The sequence below is a fragment of the Myodes glareolus genome, chromosome 5, assembly GCF_982192425.1.
Source record: "Myodes glareolus chromosome 5, mMyoGla1.1, whole genome shotgun sequence".
Lineage (NCBI taxonomy): Eukaryota > Metazoa > Chordata > Mammalia > Rodentia > Cricetidae > Myodes > Myodes glareolus.
Genome location: NC_142030.1, coordinates 8,614,041 through 8,636,848, shown reverse-complemented (window position 1 = coordinate 8,636,848; position 22,808 = coordinate 8,614,041). Strand labels below are relative to the sequence as shown.

Sequence of the window (22,808 nt, the reverse complement as noted above, 5' to 3'; positions counted from 1 at the left end):
CAATAGGTTAGGTTGACTGGCCAGTGAGCCCCAGGGATCCTCCGCCTCCACATCTGCAGTGCACAGATTATAAACACATCTACCATGAAGGACTATTTTTTTTTTTAATGTGGGCTTAAGGGGATCAAACTTAGGTCCTCTTGCTTGCAAGGCAAGAACTTTACTGACTGAGCCATCTCCACAGAGCCCACATGGAAGCATTTTCAAGATACATAAGTTGCAGATGAATTTGTCATCCTTCACCTCAGGGAGCTTCAGACTGTGAAATTCCAAATATGTACAATTCTACTAGCAAAATCACCAGACAATATTTCATGCAACTCTGCCATTCTACTGCCTCACTCTGCAATTTAAAGACATGAAAATAAAGCAGAAAGCATAGGACAGCAGTAATCACATAAAAAGAAAATCTCTTTGTGGCTTTTATGACTGGTGGAAAAACTGGTAAATAAGTGTCTTAAGAAGTAAAAGTATATGTTAATAAGCATTTGTGGAAGCATGACTAGATAGATGGCTCTCAGAGTCCTGACCACAACTCAGTGATTGCTTCAACTCAGAAAAGTTCGAGAACTTGTAGACAATGAAGTTCCAATTAATGAAATTAATCACACATTTATCATACAAACTCAAGCATTCTGGGAAGAGGATGCAATCTGTAAATGCATCAGCGCAAGGAGGCAGGGTGTCACAAGGCTGTCCCAGATGCCCCGTGAGGAGGAAGCCACCCACTCTCAAACATCCGTCTGTAGGAATGGCTCCGGCTTTCACCTTTTCCAGTTACAGGGGCCACGTGACACTCCATGTCCCCAGGCCTTGCCTTTGCATAAGCAGTGGATTTTCAACATCATTTCACTGTTCCATTTCGAAAATATGTGCTCTACAATTTTAGCAATTCATATCAAACTACATCATCACTAAGGCAAAGTCTCTAAGAAGTGTGGGATTGTAGGCGAGCTGATCTCGTATGTGAGAAGAAAATGGATAATTAATACAGATGAGGCCGGCACAATGCTTCAGAGGACAAAGGTGCTGGCTCTAGAAGCTGCTCACCTGAGTTTAGTCCCCAGAACTCGTGCAAAGGTGGAAAGGACAGATTCTACGATGCTGTCCACATTGTCCCCTGACCTTAACACACTCACATCCTCCACCACTAATACATAAGGAAGATGGGGGTTAGCAGGCATCTTATGTACTCAGTGTAATCATAAAAACACTTTGGAAAATGAACAATAGATAACCCTAGAAGTGAGAAACAAGGGCTGTGCCTTCCCAGTTAGTGCCGGTACAGTAATGGGGCTGGTGGGCTGGCTCAGTAGGGAACACATCTGCCACCAGACCTAGCAACCCGAGCTCAGTCCCAGGACCACACAGTGCAAGGAAAGAAGCAGCTCCTGTAAGTTACTCTCTGCCCTGCACATGCTCAATTCACATAACACTAACTTTTCAGGTCAACCTTTCCTGTTTACTAAAAGCCGCTGTTCCCACAAACCAGGAACTTCTGGAAAGTTAACATCATGTACCTGAAAGAGTTGAACATGAAAAAATGTTTTGTGATCACTATTTCTACAATTTATGGTCTGTATGTCTTTTGAAAAACAAAGGCATCTTAACCATTCCTAAAAAATGACAAGCTATCCATCAACTAAAGGAAGAAATCAAAAACAGTATGTCATGGTGACCCAAGCCTCAGTGACTCGGAAAGGACCTTACAGATGACTAGCTTTATTTGCTCCTTGGAGAAAGCTCTGCCTTAGGCTTTCATGTTGAATAGGATCATTAGTGAACACTCTGTTCTAGGGTCTGTCTGGCCAGCTGTAACAATTTAATCAATGCCAGTTACTCTCATGTAGAAGGCACCTCCTCAGATTGTGGAGGAAAGAAATTCCATCAGAGGATTCCATGACAGCAGAAACTCTGCCACCTGGGGGACAATGGTGGTATTTTACAAGTTCCAATGTCCAGAAACCCAACATGCTCTCAATCTATTTAATATTTTCCTCACAGTTAACTACATCGCCTGATATGAAACCATATTACTTGTCTAGTATAAATCCCTTTTAAAAACAGCATTCTTAATCCTTTCAACTCAAGGATATTTTTGTATTACTGCACATAAAATACAAATTTCAGTCTTTAAAGTGTGGCATTTTAGAAAACGCCCCTGGGTCAGGGGCTGGGGCTGCGGCTCAGTTGGACTAACGCTTGCTTAGCATTTGGAAGCCCTAGGTTTGACGCCTGGCAGAAGATAAAAAGGCTGTGCTGCTGCACAGGCGTCATGGTAGCACTCAAGAGACAGACAGGAGGGTCAAAATTTTAAGGCCATCCTCCTGGTGAGACTAGCCTGAGCTACAAGAAACACTGCTTCAAAATAGACAACAACAAAAAACCCTTGGTCAACAGCGGGACATCCTCAGGTATGCTTGAGTCGGCTGTGATGGCCTAGAGGCTAACATCCTAAGCTAGAATCTTCTTTATAACACATTACAAAAAACGCCAGACACTATGTTAAGCAAAAGCCAACAGTCCAAGGCATCTCAGCATTAAGACCGTGGGTGCCAGACTGCACTCGGATAATCAAAATATAAACTTTTATGCAAGGCACGTAATGGCTTCTTCAGCAACAAACTGCAATAAACTGACCTCAATGATTAAAACGCACACTGGGGGCGACAGAACTCAAGGCTGCCACTGGCAGGAGGATCGGCATCTCTTGTCGGAGTCTGAGTGTCTCTCTCACACTGTCCCACAAGCTCGTGTCACACAAGACCACTGACTTACACCGTGCTCTCTTCTCCAGAATCTAATTTACTCTGAGACATTGGTAGCGGCTAACACAGTAGGCATCCTCTATCCACGGGCGACATTTAAAGACGCCTGGAGGGCTGTCTCGGAACTGGAAAGTAGCGAGCCCTGTTTATACTATCTTTCTTCCTCTGTATACTTACCTATGGTTACTGTGTATAATTAGGTTCAGCATCTAATTAAAAATAATTACTAAAATACACTGCAATAAAATAAATGTGCACTCTAAAAGTAGCCCACCGTACGGCCCATCTTTTTGCAACCTCTGCCATTTTCCTAAGTCAACAACTTCATCTTTTCATTTAAAGAAAGCCTTTCCACAGCTGGCCTCTGGCACCAACTGCCAGCACTCGCTGCTGTGTTTGCCACTGTTGGGGTTACTTAAATACAAGCACTGCAATACAATGACCAACATGGCTGCTCCTACATGCCAAGTAGAGACAGTGGACAAAAAGCTAATTCATTTTCAGGCAGGGCAGTGAACATTCTCTCAAGCTGCTCAGAACAGCACACAGCTTAAAGCACATGGATTATTCCTGAAATTTTCCTGTTAATATTTTTGAAACATGGTTGTCCAGGAGTAACTGAAATTACAGAGGGCACAAACACACTGAAGAGGACAATAAACCAAGATCACAGGTGCCCACTTAAAAATCAGCTTTTACTATCTATCACCAGGCACAGGGAAGCAGGAAGAGAAAGGAAGGGGTCAGGCTTCCATGATCTCCTGGGGTAACTGGTCAACCTGCTGAGACGAACTCTCCTTACAATGTTTTTGGTATTTCATCTATTATTAGTATTTCTCAATGTAAGGCTTATCTCCCAGACTCTGAAAAATCAGTTTTACAAAAGCTCTCACTATATTTATCTATCTCTAATACATCTGACATTTAAATTTTCACCTATTCTATCCATGACAGTTCCTGTGACATCGTTGGTATGTTTGCATGTCTTCAGTGATCATTCTGATGGGAGAAAGAGAGAATCTTCAGGTAACGTTAACATCCCCAAACCCAAGAATTTGTTATGTGGTTTTTGATCTATGAAAAACAATTCCAGAACACTGCATTTCCTGTGAGACCTTGACCTGAAAGGGACTTCCAGGGCGAACCAATGGACCGCTGGGCAGCGAGTGACCATGCTGGCATCTCTGAAAATGTCCTCTGCAGATTTGTCACTGACTGTGAAGTCGGGCACTCAGGGGTCACAGTAGCCTGTGCTGCCCAGCTGCTCCTCGCACGGCTGCCCTTGTGAAGGATAACAACACACTGACACTCTTGGACCCAAGCCTTGGTTACACACTCAGAGAACCCGGTGCTATTGTACAAAGACAAATATTATTGTGCAGAGGTTATGCCTCCACTACCCAGTATTTGGGATAACTGCTGCGTCTGGCTGCCAACCCGCTGTTTTCACTGCTGATGTCAACTTACTGTTTATGTCCTTCTCGTGGCGGGGTATGCTTTCTGCCTAAGACCGGTCTGGTTCTACAAAGGCAAAGAGGCAACTGTCTAGTAGCCCTGACCAACAGCTGCAAGGCCACCCACGCACACACAGGGACATAGCTCTCAGCTGTCTCTCCACGACGAGCCCAGTTAGTCTTGACCCCATACAAATTTCGTGTTCCCACTTTGATGTTTATGAACTGATTGCACTAAAAATGCAGTATAATGATTCCAGGGTTAGAGAAACTGTTATTTATACAAAATGTGGTTAACACCTCATCATTTAAACCGGCTGGGCTAATAACACCCACTGTGTTGTTTTCTATTTCCCCTCAAGTCTTAACGTTTGCTCTGGCAGCAGGTCCAATGTGCACTGGGGCAGGAAGGAACCCTCAGATAGCTAAAGGCATTTCCTAAGGAATGTCCTAAGGAGGGACACAGACTCAGATAGATCTCTGCAACAGGGAAGCTCATCACTTAAATGGTGCCCAATGTCAAGGCTGGTAAATTCCTCAGGATGCACCAGAACCTACTCGTGCGTATATGGAGATAAGACTTAAAGTACAACACCTTTTTCTAAAGCTCTACTGGACAGCTCGATTACTATTAAAGTAGTACTTGTATATATGGGCTAAGTTCCATTCAAGAAAGTATGAGAGACAATGAACACAGACTTGATCACACGTTCCTGGCTTTTCTGCTGCTGTAATACAACATTGCCAAGGAAAATGAGTCTGTCTGGGCTTGTTGCTCCAGAGGGACAGGATTCCATGATGGCAGAGGGGAACAGGAAGCTGAAAGTTTACTTGAGTTGCAAGCACTAAGCAGAATGAAGCCTGTGTGCCATCCTTCCCTCAGCAAGGCCGCACCTCCTAAGTCTCCCCAAACAGCACCACCAGCTGGAACCAAGTGTTTAAGTGCCCAGTGGCATCTGGGCATTGTTTTACTCAAACGAGCACTGAATATAATGTCAAAATTCATCGCACGTTTAACCAGATAAAATATATATATTGTGTAACTTCATTATCTTCGGAGTCAACACATGCTGAGTAGCTATGTGCTGAAAATATTAATGCAAAATTAAAAATGTATTTCTTCTGTTATTTCTACCCACAGTTAAAATGGCCACCAGCCACCTCTCTGTGCCCGTGGCTACCACGGTGCAGAGGGCAGACATACACCGCATCTGTCACCAGAAGATGCTATGCTCACTCTGCTGGGATATGTCTGCTGACCTCAGCTGAGGTCAGTCTTTCAGTGTGGACTCCTGCTGGGATTAGAAACGGAGAGAGGGTACCTCAGGTAACACTACACCAGAGGTTCACTCACTACCTACATAAAAAGCCACCAATGGTAAGTCCCCAAATTATGCTCAGTAAACTAGATGGAAAATTCTGAGGCCCTCTAAGACAGAACACACGTACTGGCTCACAGGATCAGGGACCATTTAAGAACAGCTAGTGGGTATGTTCCACCTGTGGAACTGTGACGAGTACACTCCACTGGCACTACCTTGTGTCCCAACACGCCACCATTCTAAGCGCACTACTGCGCACTGATGGCGCCTCCCCTTCCTTAATCTGTGCTCAGGTCCCCAGGAGGGTATGTTTAACAGGGCTTCAGAAACGCCACTCAGTCCGGCTCTGCTGCAGCCATCAGTGAGAGGCACCCGCCCTGCGGGTCACACTGCGGACTCCTGCTTGCGTCAGGAAGGAATGGGCACAGGGGCATGGAGTAGTTCACTCATGAAGGAATGGGGGGGGGTTGTAGGCATGGAGTAGATTGCTCATGAAGGAATGGGGGGATTGTAGGCATGGAATAGTTTACTCATGTTTCCAAAATTAGTCTTTTCTGCCTGCTCAAATAGTCCTTGTGTTCATAACATGAGTAGGACTCAGATTCCTCTGCATCCTGACACCCCAGAAGTGACAAAGAGGATCCATCTCTGTGGATGACGTGGGGGAATGAATGGGGTGCATCCTCTGTCAAGTGGAAGAGTGAGGCCAGCAAAAACAAAGCTAACACACAGCACCAAAACATGATATCCACAGCTTTGCACAGGCTTCTGATTCGAAGGCCCTTAGTACTAGAAAATGTAAATACCATCACCGCAGCTTCTTGTGGTTGGGGGTGTGTGTGAGGACCGGCCGACTTCAGGCACTGTCCTCAGGAGCCACTCACCCTCTCATCATTACAGTTTTAAATAACTCCTTATTACGCTGGAAACAAGATACATAAACTTAGAGCATAGCACCTAAAACAGCTGTCCATTCAATGCTATCAAGATGTGTGAACTCACTTTCAAATTCTATTAGCTATACAAGGCAATAAATGTCAGTAGCTAAAACTTCTCAGTTAAAACCCGGTGGGTGGCTGGAGCAATGGCCCAGCAGTTAAGGGCACTTGTTGCTCTAGCAGAGGACCTGGGTTTGGTCACCAGTACCCACATGTTGGTACATAAGTGATGGGATTCAAGACTTTCTTTCAGCCTCTGAGGACGTTCAGGCACACACATGATGCACAAACATACATGCAGGCAAAATACCCAGCCAAAAATAAGTAAAAGTTCATTAAAATACACACACACACACACACACACACACACACACACACACACCACTGGTTACCTGTCAATATGTCTCTTAAGAAACACCAATGTTGTCTGGTGCAGGTGGATACACCCTGAGTCCTAGTTACCAAGGAAGCTGAGGCAAGAGGACTCCCTGAGCACAGGCGGCGAAGGCCAGCCTAGGCAACGCAGCAATGCTAACTCTTAAATTTTATTCAAAAATGAAAAGAACTACATCTCTGTGTGTGTCTCTCTCTCTGTGAGGGAGCACCTGTAAGCCCTTGTTTAGAAGTGGAATTCACGGAGCACAGCACACTGATACACCAAGCACAGTTCATGGTACTCCAGTCACGAAACGGTCCTTCCTATCTCACTCATGACTCTTTTACATAATGCAAACAACCAAAAATTACACAAGGGAGAAGGCTGCCCAAAGTCTGCAATGGCTAGCTTACTTACACGCTCTCCTATCTTTGTTATAGAAAGGTTCACATTCCTGCAAGACTCTACTTGAGGCATTTTCTCAGCTCTCCGCTGCAGAACGTGTTTTCTGCACGTTTGCTGTTTCCATCCACACATACAGTCTTGAGCGACGCAGTGGTTATATTTGCTTTTGCCTTTGCTGGACATCCATAAATTGCACGTAGCCTAAAGACTCCCACAGATAGCACAATTAGTTGATGGTCACTAGACATTCACTTGTACAGAACACATTTATCAAAAAGCCCTACAGCATTCCTAAAATTTAAACATCCCCTTCTTCATGAATCTACTTTTTAAAGATTTTTAATAACTGACTTTTATGTGAATTGGTGTTTTGCCTGCATGTGTGACTGTGTGATGGTGTGAGCTGCCATGTGGGTGCTGGGAACTGAACCGAGTCCTCTGGAAGAGCATCCAGTGTTCTTAACCACTGAGCCATCTCTCCAGCCCTACTCATCTGTTTGCTTTTCAATAACTCTTAATGAGTCATCCTTGGCTCGCCTGAACCAAAGATAGCTCAGAGCTATTCTATTCAAGGAGTTTTGAAGGTATATTTTAAAATCTGTTAAATAGTTCTCGAGTAAAGAAGAACACTATGTATTCTGAAAATGAGTCAGCACTCCAATTCCATGCTAAAACCTAACCTATCACAATGACTTCAAATGATTCTCACTCCGAAACAGGTATTGTTTCTGACTTTCAAACAATAGCGAAGGAGAAACCATGCTTTAAACAGAACAATCATTGCAACTGTCAAAAAGGGGAGTAAGACGTCACCACACCGTTGGCTACTGCACTTCCTACTTCGTACACTGGGAAAATAGTTCGTCGATAGTGTTTACCATGCAATTATGAGCACCTGAATTCAATGCCCACAACCATCTAATAGCAAGGCATGTCAATGTTCGAACACAATTCCAACTGGTCAGTCTAGACAAATCTGAAATTTTCAGGTCTAATGCAAGGCCCTGCCTAAAATAAAGTGACGAGCAACCGAGTCAAACATTCATATTTACCCCTGACCTACACACAGACACATAAACACATATTCTCTCATGTATGCACATACAAACCTCCCATGTATGTATGGACGTGTGTGTGTGTGTAGGTGTAGGTATTTGATTAGGATGCATGAGGCTATAGGTTCAATAACTAGTATTTTAAACAACCTCCCCTAAAGACTTATTTAATTACTTTATTAATCTAGTTACAAAACCAACAAACAGACCTCTGAGGCTGGAGAGATGACTCCAGATGGGTCAGAGCACCGGCTGTTCTCCCAGAAGTTCCCAGCCTAAGTCCAGCTCTAGGAGACCTGACTACCTCTTTGGCCTTCAAGAGCAATACATTCATGTGTACATACCTAAATAGAGACATACACACATAAACAAAAATAAATCTATAAAAGCAATAGTAATGGAACTGGACAGATGGCTCAGCGGTTAAGAGCATTGGCTGCTCTTCCAGGACTCAGGTTCAATTCCCAGCAACCACATGGTGGCTCATAACTATCTGTAACTTCAGTTCCTGGGTTTCTGATGCCCTCTTCTGGCCTCCACGGGTATTGAATGCCCATGGCACATAGATGTAGATGGAGGCAAAACACACATACATGTAGGATACATCAACAAACAAAAATAACAACGACAGAAGACAGTGAGTCTCTTCTTTATAGAATTTAATGTAGAACAAGAGAAGACTTAAAAATCTTAGATGATAGAGGAATCTGAACGTAGCTGGAAATGCGCGCGCAGTGCAGAGGCCAAGCAGCAAAAATTTACAACACCCAGTCGGGTGTGGTGGTGCTTTGGGAAGCTGAAGCAGGAGGATGGAGATTTCCAAGTACAACCTTAGTACGTCAGAGTCTGACTCAAGAATTACATACAGACACGCTTACCTTAGACTCCTCATACCTGGGTCTGCTAAAGTATTCTGAAGTAAGACCCAAAGACACTAAAACCTAGAAGACACGTCCACCAGACAAAATTATGTCTCTCACAAGTGACACTTTGTTTCAGCGGTAACTTGATTTTATGACAGAATAAACTTCCCTCTGAAAGAATAAATCTGTGAACATTTCCTTCCTTACCTGCATTTCAGCTAACACGAATCACACACCACGACTACTTCTCTTAAGCAGCCACTCACCCACTTTCATAATCCAAACATGAGATTCAGAAAAAACTACGAACACTTAGTATGGCCCAAATGCCAACAGAAGACAATGAAGTATGACTTTCATTCTGAAGAGCAGGAAGTCTGTAGGTGGTACAAGCTTTTCAGAAATCTGCTGCACTGTATTACATTGAAATGTTACTCTGTGCTGTGTCATATCCGGGTAACTTAGCACTCCTCCTGCATTACGACTGAGGAAAACCTATCCACAGTTATTTAGATTAAAATGCTAAAGACACCAGCAACACAATTTAATCCAACACATAAATTCTGAATAAGCAGGCGCTATGGGCGAGTCCTCTCCATTCTGACAGCAGACTCCAGCCAGGGGCTGATTCACCTGTAGTCAGAAAATATGTGTAGTCCCTGAGCGATCTGAAAACATAAACATCCGTGCTCCAGCACACCCTGGGCAGGGCTAGGCTTCAGTAAACAGCAATGCAAGTTCGTGCACAGGGGTGGTAGCAGGGCTCACTTTATGGAAAGAAGTTCTCAAAGAGAACGTGTCACATCCAGTGCCCATTTCCCTTCAAATTTTGTAACTTAAGTCAAGTTCCATGGAAATCTGGGATGGATATTAGACTGCTTTATCAGTGTTTCTAACATTCAAATAAAAAATGTTATAATTTGAAATTTTACTACATATATTTTCTTAAATGCTTATAAACACAAATGCTATCAGTCACTCCCTACAACAGATATAGGACATCACCTCCCACAACTGAGCACAAACACAAGCCTCTGACATCAACTTCACTTTAATTACAGGTAGGACTGCACTTTGGAAACTCTGGTGCGTGATCAGTGTGTGCTCACATGGAGGGTCTTGGAGAAATGCACATCACTGTTCAGAAAAGCAAAAAATGGCTTTGTACAAATATTTTGGAAAACCCTCAGTTACGTAAGTAGTACCAACACAATTGTAGTACAGTTTGCACCTCAGGAGGCACTGGAGCAGGGTTCTCAGGAATCCGGGTACTTCATAACGGCCTCCTGGCTCCCAACAGTCAGAGGCCGCGTCTTTGGAGTAGAGTTGGAGGCTCCCAGTCCGCTCAGTCACTGGCCGCCCCTGCCCTGCCGCCAGCAGCCTCATCACTCTCCTTGTCCCAGTCCTTCATACTGGCTCCCATCATGAAATCATCTCGCAGAATCTTCCACCCTGGGCCCTCTTCTGATTTGGCTTCAGTCTGAGAAAATGTACAGAATCAAGATTTTCACATATCCATTTAATCATAAGGAAAAAACTGAAACTTATATACTTCAAAACAAACTTTTCAATGTGTAGTTTTAAATGAGAGTAAACCAAGGTAACATAAAACTGATTTTATATAAAATGCTCATGTATATACAAACACAGAGTAAAGTGAAAAAATTTTATTTCACCAATGAAACATGAAAGCAAAATAATTTGGAGTTGGGAGAAATGCAGTAAAATATAGACTTGGTAACAATTCTTAACCACTTGGACAACATTAATTAACCTCCAGTGATAATTTATTAGAAAATCCTTGGCAATTATTTTAACAGATGTCTAACAAAGGTGTTTAACCCCAACTGCACTAAACAGAGAAGAGGCCTGAAGGGAGTTCAAGGTGGTACCATGTCCAGATTTTGTAAAAATGTGAACAAAATACTCCTCATTCTGGTCACGGTCTCACTACCTGACACATTATGGAATCAGAGACTAAATAATATGCCAAGATTATAAATAACTGAAGCAGGCAACAAACTAAGTAGCCGGTTCACTCCATTCTGACACAGGATTGCCTACTTAGAGCTAAGTACACAAGCCTTCCTTTCATGGTAAAACAGCACCATCTTGTGGCACTAAGTAAGTAATGCAACCCATTTCTCTGATAACCCTTGTCCGGCACTCCTGTGACAGGAAGTGCAGCCAATCTGTGCAAATCTATCACATTTGGGGCCCTATCGAAGTAGTAAGCATTTTAAAAGAAAAAAAGACATCAGAATGTTCGCATGGTTTCACAAGCTAATTACCTAACTGTTGAAGCTTCACCGTTACGTATCAAGGGGGAAAAGGTCCTACTGCATCACTTCTAGATTTTTGTGATGAAAACTAAAATACGACTTGAACCAAGGGGCAAGGAAGGCATCATACAGACTTGGCAGATGGGAACTGACTTCGTATTGGACAGGCATCAGACTGACAAGTATCAGACACCCAGCTGCAATGATCCTAGTGCAGAGAACCAGAAACCCTGCGCTGTTTGTGGACACCACAGGGCAAGGCTTGCCATGCTGCAGACTGGTGTGCAGCCAGGCCCTCTTACCCCAGGCTTTCTCTAGCCCACATTCCCCCTGCTGGTCTCCTTAAGAAATAGCTGCTCCTGATAGGCACCTGGGATCAACAGTCACAGCCAAGTTAATTACTTAAAGCTTTCAATGAAAGAGAAAAAAGGGATTTGAACTAGGGTCTCATGCTACAACCCAAGTTATACTGAAAAAAATTATTTTAGCCCAAGCTGGCCTCCAACTCATAACAATTCTCCTGCCTTAGTCTCCTAAATTCTGGGATTACAAGCACAAGCCACCACTCTCTAGTTACAATTCAATTTTTTTTTTAAATTTATCAACAACTTAGAATTATAAAATGCAGTGAAAAAGCAAAGTGCTTGGTGATTTCAAGTTCCTGGTGTATTACCCTTTGAGAGTCAATAACAATAGACTGGTAACCCAGATAGTCTTGGGGTTTTCAAACTTGTGTTATTTTAAACAGACTTCAAAGTCTATAATTTGAATAACTAAAATTCATGTTTAAAGAATAAAATATAGCAAGCTTAGCCTACAGGAACAGGCAACAAAAACTTAAATTCAGATTCACTCAGTTTTAAAGTGCCCATTAGAGACATGAAGGGTAACCAAGGCTGGCTTGAAGCTAAAACACACGGGATGAGGAAGGGTGAGAAGATCAACTAAGAAATCATATACAAAAAGAGGCAAAGAGAAGAAAAAGAAAGGCAGAAACCAGTCCAGGAGGCTGCAGAACAGCAGTTCAAAGAGAAGATCAGAGCAGAGGCTACAATCCATGCTTTGGAGTCCAATGTTCACACACATTATTCCTCAAGTGTAAGGAGGGAACGGGCACAAAGGTACTTCCCTGCAGTCCTTGTCAGAAGGACTCCAGAGGACAGAAACCAAAACAGGATGTCATCAGTGCAGCCAAGGAAGAAGAAAGTTCTAGAATAACTTGACATCAGGCCTAAGGGATGCCTGCAGCAGTAACTTCAAGGACAAAGATCCTATCACCCAGCCACCAGCCTTTCTGTCAGTACTGGACAAAGCCTGGAGGTGTCTTCACTAGCAAGAGAGAATGGAGCCAAAATGCAAGAACCAGAAGATGCAGGACCCAACGTGGGAGCAACTCCAGATGGCACAGCAAATAATTTAAATAGCAGAAAGGTAACCAGGGAACAATCCGAGAGATCTCAAAGGAGAATGAGGCCTTCCAGAGAGGATATCCCAATAGGAATACAGGGAAGTATGGAGGCCCCTGGCTTAGAAGCTGCAGAGTGGAAAAAGAACACCAAAACCCAGCTTTATATTAAAATAAATGAGTTGGGGGGGGCGGGGCGTGACTTCCAAAACTACATACGCACAAAGAAACCTTAAAAGCTAAATAAATAAAGTGAAAACACACACCCAGACCACCCCTTCTCCAGCTTCCAGGTCTCTTCTAGGTTCATCCTGCCAAGGACGATGGGATCTTTTAACCATGATTTCACCACAATTTAACTTTATTCACCGTGCTGTCCAGTCTGCACGTGTGGCTAGATGCTTCATAGCACACTTTCAACTCTCTTGCCAGGTAGGAATCACCACTCTCATCTTATGCAAGGAAACTGAGGCTCCACGATGCGAAGCAGTTTAGTCAACTCCAGGAGTTAATGGATAAGTCAGCCCTGAAGCATGGAAAGACGCTCCCAAGTCCCCATCTCTGCACAATTCACGGGAATGCACTATAATGGTGCACCATAATCTCTAAGACGTTCTATCACAGCAGCCGCACAGCAGAATCAATGCTAAAATATGCAGAAAATGCCTGACTAGGTTTAAGTTCTTGGGGCGGGGGGTGGGAGGGGAGTTGCAGGGGGATCCACATGGCTCGTGTATATGGCTGGGCTCAAACTTAACTATGAAAGGCAAGGATGACCCTGAACATCTGATTTTCCTGCTTCTACCCCTGACTGCTGTGATTACTGGCATGTGCCACCACACATGGCTTCTGACATTCGGGACTAAAATCCAGACCTTTGTGTATACTGGTCAAGAACCCTGACAGCTAAGCTACAACCCCAGCCCCTGTTTACAATAACCTCTATACAAATTATAATCTGAGCAAATTACATTGCTCTTATGAGTGTTTCATAAACAATCTTAGCACTGAGCACTCTACTTAGAGTATCCACAATGAAAAGATAAACCGGATGATCACAAGTTAACACAAGAACAGGACCAGGCACGGTAGGACGTGCCTGTCTATAATCCCTGGGAGTTTGAATTGAGGTCAGGGTAGGCTACATAGTGAGACTCTTATCTCAAATAAACAGACAAAATAGCCACAGGAGAAAGGCTGAGGTGAATTCCAGACGTGAAGCTATCAGAGGCTGGCAAGATGGTTTAGCAGGTAAACAGAAATAAGATGATGGCTGCCAAGCCTGATGACCTGAGTTCAATCTCAGGATCCACATGGTAGGAGAACTAACTGACCCTGCAAGTTGTCCTCTGACCTCTACACATGTGCAGAGGCATGTATATACAACTAGTAAATAAATCCATGTGATTAAAAATATTTAAAGATACGACAACAAAGAGCTTAGTTTCTTTACAATAAAGAAGTAGCAACAATTTGATTTATTATTTTTAAGACAAGAACAAAACTCAAGAGACTTCTATACTTCCTTGAAGAAATTGGTGCAGGAGAATTGTCTGTATTCTGTCAATCATGTTTTAAATAAACGCTGATTGGCCAGGCAGGAGATGTAGGCGGGAAAACTAGACAGGAAATGGAATGATGCAAGGAGAACAGGAAAATTCTGGGAAGGAGGAAGTTGATTCCTCCCACTCCTACCCAGACCACGAAGCAGCAGGATGTGACTTGCCAGCTGGAAAAGGTACTGAGGTGGTTAAAATAGGTCAGAATGATGGGTTAATATAAGCTACAAGAGTTAACAAGAAGCTTGAGCTAATGGGCCAATCAGCTTTATAACTTATAGAAATCTCTGTGGTTGATTTTCTCTGGGGCTTGCAGGCTGTGGGGTACAGGGCAGGACAGAAACCCCAACAAGCAGGCTCCTTCATATTACAAGAAATGATCAATTCTTTAACTGGGTTTAGAGGTAACTGTAGTAAGACTGGGTTTTGCTGTTGTTAGAAATCAACAAACACCTTAAAGGGAAGGATTTACTCAATCACGGCCTCAGCGCATCATGGCTAACACCAAGGTAAAAATAACGAACTCTAGAGTTAGTCATGTTACACACGTCCAGCTGGATTTAACCTTAGCAGGAGCTACACAAGCTTTGTGTTGCTGTAGACAAACAATGCCAAGGAAGGGAAGGGTAACTAAGCTCGTGGTTTGAGCCTGCATCCACGGCCAGTAGCTTCCATTGGATGGTGAGGTAGATCTCCACAGTGAGGCAGAAGAGCAGGATGGGAGTACAGGATGAAGGGAAAAAAGGTATGGGGGTCTCAGCAGCTCATTAAGGTCATGCCACCAGCAACACAGTTCTCCGCATATAAGCTCAACCTCTTCAAGGCTCCACCACCTTCTAAGAGCTCTACAGGCTGTGGCTCAAAGCTTTGACCTGCAACCTTTGGGGACAGAAGCTGGGGACACAGTGCTGTAGTTTAGACCTCAAATGTCCAATTGTGATGGCGTGGTGACACGTGCCATGTTTCTAACCACTGGAAAGCTAAAACAGCGAGATCACAAATTCAAAGCCAGCCTCAAACGAGCAAGCAAACAAATGTGTGCAATTTCCACATCAAGTAATGGATAAGATCAAGAAACTAGGTAGACATGATGAAGAACTAGAGAGCGGAGAGAGAGCTTTCAAGTTACTGAAATTAAGTGACCTTTAACTCTAGACCAAGTCAAATGTACAGAGCTCTCAAAGAAAATCCAATTCCCCCGCGCAGAGCTGCTCCTCCTGAAGCACAGGCTCTGCTGCTCCGGGCCTGAGCCCACTGGACTACAGCTACTGGGACTCCTTTCTGCCCCCCTCACCGCAGCAGTCCTTCCTCAGGTCTGTGTGGTGACTTCTATCCCAAACCACTGCTCACATGTCTAGTTCCGTAGCACTGCATCTCAGGTAATACTCACACACTACTAACGTCCCTCGCCACTCAATGTCTTAGAATGATGGCTAAGTTCAAGTTCACTAGCATAACCAAAGACCAAACAAAGCAGCAAGTGTGCCCTCGATACCTTCACAACAAACTAGGAGGCCGAAATACCTAATAGTCTCTGCCAACTGATCATAAAGTCTTCAAGCACATCCCTATTTATAGTTACACAACAGAAACGAAAAACCTGGGTTTACAACTGTGAAACCACACGGGGAATAAGTTGATCCAATGTCTAAGGGGACAAGTTTGCTGAGTAAGAAAATCTTTGGGAAACTGCCTTTCCCAATGCTGAGTCCAAATAAGGAATATGAATGTATCTATACATCAAACTCAACAAAAGACTTAACAATACACAGATGGTCCTATCAGAACTCCTTAGAGAAAAATGAGATTTTAGGGGACAAGACAATGAAAGCAAATATTTGAGCTGGACACCTTGTTGCAGAACATGAAGCCCTGAAATAAAAACTGTAGTTGGAATTTTCTTTGGGCCACCAACCAGCTCCCCAATACACACAGAGACTTATTATTAATTATGAATGCTTAGCCTTAGCTTAGGCTTATCCCACTAGCTCTTTTAATTTAACCTGTTTCTATTCCTTTATGTTTTGTCTCAGGGGTTTTTACTTTCCTTTATTCTGTATGTCCTACTTTCCTGCTTTCTCTGTGTCTGTCTGTCTATCTGGTCCCCAGCTGGCTAGCCAGCTTTCCTGTTCTCTCTCCTGCCAGACCTACTATCCCTGTTCTGCCTAGCTGCTCGCCATTCAGATTTTTATTAGATCAATCAGGTACCTTAGGCAGGCAAGGTGAAATAGCTACACATCTTACAAAGTTACACAAATGCACCATAAACAAAAGCTGCATTTGTATATTCCATACCACAATTAAAAACTAGGCCATCCCTAAAGGGTACAGAGACCAGGTTATAGGCATTTTTACTGCCACATTTGCAAAGTTAAGCATTAAAATGTGAAAGTAACTGACTGAAAATATTAAATGACTCATAAGTCCCACATCTGTGGCATTTGAAAAGATGGACAAAAGTCACAGGGAAGGGAGGCTCCCTTACCATGGACGGAGGTGACTAAATGGAGAGATTATCGATTCCCATCTTCAGAAACTTCAGCACATCTCAAAATGCTTGCTAGTAAGATGGACTGGAAGGAGGTAATTAACCTCCAATGACACTCCTGTTTCATGCAGTATCAGTAACCAAGGCAGTAAGAGAAGCAGCGGACCTAACTATCTCCTCCCCAAGTTTGCATCCCCAAACCATGTCCTCTCTATCTGGCCAGGGCACATACTTCTATCAAAGGAAACTGACCAATTAATTTCCCCTCTAACCTGGGAAGCTACATCACTTCATGGAACCTTCTGGCCACATACCCAATGTGCTTCAGCACAGCATCAAAGAGGCACACCCGAGAATTAACTGTGCCAAAATGTCTTACATACATCCCATCAGTATCTTAGCTCCTGCTTTCTGGCTTACAACTAAAAAGGCACAATGATAAACAAACAGGAATAAACGAAACCCATGCACTCATTATTAATTCTTCAAAACAACCACCTTGTTTCTTTTAAAGTTGGTGGCATTTTTGCTTGTTTTTGTTTTTTCAGTTGTTTTACTGGGCTAAAAGAAATGACAAGATAAAACCAACAAATCTATTATATTAACCATGACTGGATTTTGGTACTCAAAGTTATAACGAAATCTTCTGAATTTTATGGTACGTGAAATATCTCAAAATCCTATTTTTAAAAGATAATCTTTGGTGCTGGACAGTGGTGTGGCACAGGCATTTAATCCCAGCACTTGGGAGGCAGAGGCAGATGAATATCTTTGAGTTCAAGGCCAGCCTGGTCTACAGAATGAGTTCTGTAAATGGAGACTGCGCTTTCCTTTCCTTTCTACCTAGACCTGAATAATCACACAAAAACCTTTTACAACACTGTTTGGTCAATGGCTCAGGCACATTGCTAGCTAACTCTTACATCTTAAATTAACCCATTTTATTATTTTATAGTTTACCACGAGACTTGTGGTTTGTCACTTCACATCTTGCTTCTTGAGCGGCTACATGGCATCTGCCCGACACCACCTTCTTTCTCCCTGCATTCAGTTTAGTTTTCATGCCTAGCTATATTCTGCCCTGCATAGGCCAAACCTTCTTTATTAGCCAGTGGTAATAAAACATATTCATAGCATACAGGGGGGAATCCTACATCAGAGTTCCAGGATAGGCTCCAAAGATACAGAGAAACTCTGTCTCAAATCATCATCATCATCATCATCATCATCATCATCATCATCTTCGGTGTACACATAGCTACAGTCTTCAATTAATCAGTAACCAGAATTTAAATAAGAAGAAATATGGGTAAGCAAAACATAAATAAAACAGACCCAATAAGAGAATCAGGCACCCCTCACACTATTAGATTCCCTTCCTACTTCAGAGTTTTCATAAACCATGTAAGGAGGTAGTCTACATTTTGTATTTAGTGCACAATGCATAAATAAAAAATATATGTGCTTTCTAGAAAAATCCTAATCTCTTGTAAAAAACAACTAAAAAGTAGATTCTAACAGGTAAATTTACAAAGACTTTTCTACAGGCATTCTATTATCTTCAACATCAAAAGCAGGGATGAGAGACCTAGGGAAAAATCCAGGCTGCAGCTGCCTCCCCATCCCTCTTTCTAGTCTGTATCTGATCCCACGGCTTCAATCAGGTCTATGCAGGCCGCGGGCACCGACAGCTGCCTGCCTGTCCATCTTTCTAGTCTGTCTCTGGACCACAGGTCTGTGCGGTGGTGACACTAACAGCTGTCTCCCCATCCCTCTTTCTAGTCTGTCTCTGGACCATGGCTTCAATCAGGTCTATGCAGGCAGCGATACCAACAGCTGTCGCACAGTGACTACAGCAGGGACGGAGTCATGCTGCATCTGAGTCCAGACTCCACTGAGCGCTATCAGGGTGAACCAACTCAACTGTCTCAACTGGTTCTGATTTAGGCTTTTTAACTCTAAGAGGAGTCTCTACGCTTAACAGCAGCTGTAAGAAAGGACCCTGCACACCACCTAGCACACAGAGACACTTCCCACCCAGTCCCACTGCTCTCACCGAGGTTCTGGGTCGCATACCCATGTGTGATCCTCTAATGAGATCTGGTCACATTCTTAAAGTGAGACCCTGATTTAAACAGTTCGGCAGTCTCCACACACCTTTTCCCCAGCACTCAGGGCAGAGGCAGTCAGAGCTCTGTGAGTTCAAAACCCTGTCTTGCAACTCTCCCCGCCCCGCCCCTAGTGAAAAAAAAAACCTGCAGTGTGCTTCTTGTTAAGGAAGCCTTCTAAGCAGTAGTTAAATAATAGCAAGACAAAGCAGACAAACTTCTAGGTTCTTGAAACTCTATTCTTTATTAAGAATTATCGTTAAAGACTCCACATGAAAAATGAGTAAGAATGTTCCAAATCTAAATTTTGCTGAAGTATTTTAGAAACCTCTGAATTTACAATACCCAGATGAGAAGTTGTAACAGTCCCTTTAATGCTGGCTGCAGGTGTCAGTTCATTTTGTCTATTATTTCTAGGAAACAATACGCACAATGGAAAGAGCCCTCGCTAATGACAAGTCAAAGTAGCAACAGCCATGACAGAGCAGTGAGGGCACACAGACACCTTCCTGCACACTTGGTGCTGCGGCTCTCCTCGTCCTCAGGACGCAGGCTGTACAAAGAATACTTTTGAATCTCATTAAATTCCAGGATCTGTGGTCTTGGTCACTATACACAGTATATGACATCCCCATAAGGACTCTTAACCGTCTGGTGTTCAAAATGATGACTTTTAGGAAGAAACAAGGAAATACTTAGCAGATTTTACAGTACGTGCTACAGGCACAAAGACGGGTGCAGACTTCACAGAACAGACAGGGTGCAGCCTCAGACAAGGCATCGTTCAAGTTAAAGACAGAATCTTCACAACAGCCGTGTGATGGCTGGTTCTTCCTCCACACGTAGCCCATATTCCCAACCCAAACACAACTCCTTCCAGTTAAAGCTGCTGTCTATGTCGGATAATATTCTACACCATAACTACAATGTTTCTGTGAGTGACTACAAGGAGAAACCGACTTTAAACTATTCCCATCCACAGTAATGTAGTGGACGCTGCTCCTTCATTTTAAGCTTGAGTCTTGCTTGATCTAAACTGTACTGTTTAGGCATTTTCGGTAAACAAACATTAAGCTGGATTATTTACAAAGTTGGCATTCCACACATTCCATTTCAGATCCTAAGGGGGAGTAGAGCCCTGATGACTGCCCGGCAAGAGGCAATCTAAGGACAGTGCCTCCCCTACCCATTCCCAGGTTTCTATGCCTCTAGACCAACTGGAAATGTCCTGAGAAGGCTGAGGCCACCTGGAGACCCCTGTGACCTCCCTTCTAGGCGTTCTTCTCAGGGGCAAGAACTCAGCAGGTCTAAGCACCAGAGAAGCACACAGTTTTAAAAGTATCTACTCGGGCAAGGTCTGGGCTGTAAGACAGCAAGTACGCCTGCTTCTTCAAAGGCATTCTCAACACTGCACGCCTGGTTATATTCCGGGGCTGCCATTTAAGAGAGAAAGGATAAGCAGCAGCAAACCCCCCATCTCTGTTCGACAGTTAAAACCTCACAAACAGAAAGATAAGCAGCCGTGCCTCCGCAAATGACTGTGTTCTGTATGAATGTGCACCGGGACTCGTCCAGCACAGATCCTGGAACTCTCCCGCAGAAAGCGGCCAGCTCTCACTTTTCCCCTCCGCAAAATCATCTGAAACTGATGGAGTGTCAATTTCTGGGGAATGAAAATCCTGTAGAAAGTCTGTAACTAAGGGCAGAAGTCAACAGAACAATGCCTCCTTAATGGCAGCCGACAGTCTCCTCGGAAACTCAGATTTAAAGTACAGCTTTGGGGGAAGAATTACAATCCACAAGACCTAAGCACAGTTTACCGGCTTTTGAAGAAATGAGCAAAAGAAATAATCACAATGTTTAAAGATAAAATAAACTAAGCTATCTTCATACATTCTTTTAAAAATTGACTATTTTATCATCTGAGAGAAAAATCCTTTCAGAAGGTACATATCTGGTCTGGAAAAACCACTGTCATATGACTCTCTACAAGTTAACTTTGCAAACAAATGCACTCCCTGCTTCCTCATACAGCACCCTACACAAAGTGCCCAGCCACATGTGCCCATGTCAGGCGTGACTTACCTAGTCCAGAGAAGGCCTATGGTCTAGGGAAAACCAGTTCCCTGAACTTAGGAACTTTTCAATTTATACACCAGAAACACTCCTAAGATGTTATGCATCCTGTCTGATCATTCACGGGCCCCACTGAGACACCCGGAGTCCATCAGCTCCTGCCACAAACGGCCCTACCACACACACTCTCCTCCCCAGCTGCAGCCATGCTGATGCCTACAACTAGAAAACGCTTCTCTCCACGCCAGCTTCAATGTGTCATTACCGCCCTGTCTCCTTTCTGATTACAACTGGGAGCAAATACCGTCTCCCAAAGTCTCCGCCTCCCAAACATGGTACACTTTTTAGCTTCTCAATTACGGTTAAAAACAAAAAAACTATCAGTTTTGAGTCTCCCTGCTGTGAACCAGTCATTTACAATTCTGATGTACTGAAGGTAAACTGGTTCCAACCTCCAACCTGCCTCTGCAATCTGGTTCTTCTCTACTAATACACCCCTTCCAACCCACATGGTCTTTGTTGAGCTTCTCCCCTCTTGCTGATTCTGGCAGTGGTCTCCCACAAGCTGACCTTCTGAAACTACCTTTCCACCTCTACCTCCTTTGTTTTCCTTGAAAACAATCAAATCTGGCCAGAGTATATACTTGGAGAAATCATACCCTAAGAACTCAAGTCCAAATCCCTAAACAGAAGAATGAGATTGACAATCTGATCCTACCCATGTCCTCAAAACCCCTTATGACCCATCAGCAAGCACCTTCCATGCCAGCTTCTACGGAGAAGAAAACAAAAAGGAAAGAACCAATTGGTGTTGGTCCTATTTGCCTGTGGGTTCAACAGCCATCAGTCAAAAACACCACAGGTGGGGAAAAAATGTCCAGCAGTTACACACCACTGTCCCTGAAAAGCACAGCCAAACACAGCTGACCTAAGAGCACCCCAAGAGAGGGGTATTTAAAATGTACATACTACAGAATCTGACACCACGATGTGGGAGCCTACAGAGCCTGCCCACACACCAACACACTGCTACACGGTGTACAGACTACACACTCTGACACCACGATGCGGGTGCCTGTAGGAGCCCTGCCCGCACACTGACATACCACTACATGGGGTATGGAACACCAGCGAACTGGCAAACTGGCAGACACTGCTCTTTATGGGACATCTACTTCACAACAGCTTTAAACCCAGGCTGGGTTCTGATATTCTGAGCACAGCGCTCATGACAGTCACAATTCCCGCTGACATCCTCACATTCTCCCAGCTGAGTCTTTCCAACTTCAGGAACACACCCGGCTTGCTGAACAATGGTGCGGAGGCTCCTCTTCCTGTTTGTAAATGAAGTACTGGGTAGCAAACCACCACCAAATCTGACCTTCAATCCTTTACTCAAAACTTCTCTTTGGGAGTTAGGAATATTCTTTGCTTACATCTTCTCACTTCAACTAATCTATGTTTTTCCATAAGCCTATCTAAAACAAACCAACAAAGAGTGAACTTGGTAGAGGAAGTCCTTAATATCACCTACCAAGGTTATTCCAATAATGGAGGAGACACCATTACCGAGGAGCAGATGCTGGGTAGTTCATTCAACAGTTAATGACTTACTCCTACATATAAGCATGGAAATTTCTACAAAGGAAAGCAAAGACTGTGAAATCAGTGAAGGCAAAGGTGTACTGTGCTGCAGTGGATTCCCATGG

At 43.6% G+C, this 22,808-nt stretch overlaps 1 protein-coding gene across 1 annotated transcript in view; it reads right to left on the bottom strand.

The window, feature by feature from the left end:
* Positions 1–10,216: 10,216 nt before the first annotated feature.
* Positions 10,217–22,808, bottom strand: part of Rrp15 (ribosomal RNA processing 15 homolog) — a 28,153-nt gene continuing 15,561 nt past the window's right edge. Inside the window, exon 5 of the mRNA XM_048439490.3 lies at positions 10,217–10,661. Coding sequence (XP_048295447.1) covers positions 10,527–10,661 — 135 coding nt within the window. The 3' untranslated portion in view covers positions 10,217–10,526. The remainder of the gene's footprint in view (positions 10,662–22,808) is intronic.